This window comes from Penaeus japonicus, unplaced genomic scaffold (assembly GCF_977035675.1).
Source record: "Penaeus japonicus unplaced genomic scaffold, GWHDUDI00000001_assembly GWHDUDI00000031, whole genome shotgun sequence".
NCBI classification, from domain to species: Eukaryota; Metazoa; Arthropoda; class Malacostraca; order Decapoda; family Penaeidae; genus Penaeus; species Penaeus japonicus.
This window is the reverse complement of record NW_028234433.1, coordinates 27,774,596-27,777,095: the sequence shown is the minus strand read 5'-3', so window position 1 is coordinate 27,777,095 and position 2,500 is coordinate 27,774,596. Positions and strand designations below refer to the sequence as shown.

Here is a 2,500-nt window from a genome sequence, read left to right as displayed (position 1 = left end):
TATTTCTGTTGCCGTTGCTATTACTCTCTCCCTCCCTCTCTTTCCTTCATCTTCCCTCCCTCTCTCTACGCTGGCTAGCTTTCTTCTTTCCCACCAGAGGTCGCCCGCCCATTCGCATTTCAAAGCACGCACTCGCTTTGTCTTTCAGAGAGGCAGTCAGAGTTTTTCTTTCACTTTTATCAATTCTTCCTAGCCTCCTCCTCCTCCTCCTCCTCCTCTTCTTCCCCCCAGCCCATGCCCGTACCTTCCCCATCCTCTTAACCTTCCCATCGTCTTTTTCCCTCTCTTTTCCCCCACTCATTCTCCTCTCCCCCTCCCCCTACGCTCTTCCCCCACCTTTACCCCTCCTCCCCCCTTTTCCTTACACTTCTTCCCACTTAAACCCTTTCCCTTCCCTCTTTCCTCTCCTCCTCCCCTCACTCTCCCTCTTCCCTCTCCTCCTCCCCCTCCCTCTTCCCTCTCCTCCTCCCCCTCCCTCTTCCCTCTCCTCTTCCCCCTCCCTCTTCCCTCTCCTCTTTCCTCTACCCTTTCCTCCCCCTCTCCTCTTCCCCTCCCCCTCTCCTCTTCCTCCCCCTCTCCCCCTACCCTTTCCTCCCCCTCCCTCTTCCCACTCTATCTCCCTCTACCCTTTCCTCCTCCCTCTTCCCTCTCCTCCTCCCCCTCTCCTCTTCCCCTCCCCCTCTCCCTCTACCCTTTCCTCCCCCTCTCGTCTTCCTAATCATACCCTAGCCGTCTCTTTCCCCCTTCCTCCCCTCTCGCTCGTCTGACAGGAACAGCGGGGCCATTGACCAACCACCTTTAACATTAATTCCCGGCGGTTAGTGTCTAGCGTCCGGCGTACGTGCGTGCGTGTGTGTGCGTGAGCAGATGATTTGATATGTGCGTGTGTTGTAAATAAAACAAGAAAGGGAAAACAGGAAAGCACACAAGGATGCCGAAGGCCTTGCTTCCTCAGGTAATGTAGCGGAACGGCTTACGGCATATTCGGGCGTCTTCCTGTTTTCCCTTTTTTCTAAAAGTCCATTTATGTTTGCTATTGTTATCTGTAAGCAAATCTGTCACACAATGCCGGAATTAAGAGAAGCATTTGTAAAGCAAGTGCGTGATATGAAATCAATGTATAACATCTCCATTAATGACGCGACATTGGCACGACAGATTGCTTGTTAACCCCTTCTTTTGCTTTCGTCATTTTGGGTTATTAAAGGTTAGATTTAAACGGTTTGAAGTGTTATAATTTTAAAAGTATGCTTTTGTTGCAAGAAGGCGAAGCAGAGTGTAGTTTAAATCGATCAACTTTTGAGGCCAAGATATATTTGTCCATTATTGTAGACATGGCTTTACTCTTTTATAGGTCTTTATTAGCTATGTAGATATTACAGGTGTTTAGCTTCAGGTGTAGATATAATAGTTAAGATATCAATATTGATGGTAATGGGAATAATAACTCTAAAATAATGACATTTATTGTAAAATAAATGGTATGATAATGATTGCCAGTGATGATAATAACTATAGTGATCATGATATTTCTCTCTCTCTCTGTCTCTCTCTCTCTCTCTTTCTCTCTCTCTCTCTCTCTCTCTCTCTCTCTCTCTCTCTCTCTCTCTCTCTCTCTCTCTCTCTCTCTCTCTCTCTCTCTCTCTCTCTCTCTCTCTCTCTCTCTCTCTCTCTCTCTCTCTCTCTCTCTCTCTCTCTCTCTCTCTCTCTTTCTTTCTCTCTCTCTCTCTTTCTCTCTCTCTCTCTCTCTCTCCCTCCTTCCCTCCCTCCCTCCCTCCCTTGATTCCACTCTGTCACAGCAGTATCACAGTCTACTTTTCTTTCCTGCAGAGTGGCAGCCATCAATGTGGAGGACCAGCTCTTCGACATGTTCAAGGACGACACAGACCACAAAGTCCACATGGGAAGATTTTTGGCAGTGAGTCTTCGAGTGGCGGATCTTCATTGGTGTTTAGGGGGTTTGAGGGCTCTCCTGCCCATGTGTCTGCTTTTTGCCCTACCCATAATTACATATATTGTTTTTACATTTATTTTGGTCTTATTTGATTATCTGTGCTTTGTTTGTCTCTGCATATTTGTGTATGTGAGTTTGTACATTATATTTCCATCAGTACAAGTACATATTTCTGCCTGTTTTTGCTGTATATATCAATGCATATATGTTTTCATTAACTTACTGTGTATGTTTTTTGTAAGTATAAGATATTTCAGTATGGTATTTTGGATTGATTATTTTTACAATATTGCTGTACTGTTTAATATAGTACTTTCTTGAAATCAGATTCATTAAATGGAGAAATGTATTTACCGTAACAGATATATTGTAAATGAAATAAATAAAACTCGCTAGACAGAATTTCTGCCCTCAAGACAGAACTCTCCAAGCTCTCCCTCTCCCACAGGCTCTCACAGACACAGGGTTGAGGAAGACGGACCCCCGCCTCATCGAGCTGAGGAACAACCTGATGGAGGTCCACACCAGCCTGGAGTACCCCGAGGA

The 2,500-nt window shown here is 45.5% G+C and overlaps 1 protein-coding gene across 6 annotated transcripts in view; it reads left to right on the top strand.

Moving 5' to 3' along the window:
• LOC122251059 (glutaminase kidney isoform, mitochondrial-like) overlaps positions 1-2,500 on the top strand; it is a 141,499-nt gene that overhangs the window by 55,429 nt on the left and 83,570 nt on the right. For all 6 annotated transcript variants that reach the window (XM_086556099.1, XM_086556097.1, XM_086556095.1 and 3 more), the window contains exons 3-4: positions 1,831-1,918; positions 2,403-2,500. The exon at positions 2,403-2,500 is cut by the window's right edge and continues 45 nt beyond it. In XM_086556099.1, the coding sequence (XP_086412225.1) occupies positions 1,831-1,918; positions 2,403-2,500 (186 nt within the window). The remainder of the gene's footprint in view (positions 1-1,830; positions 1,919-2,402) is intronic.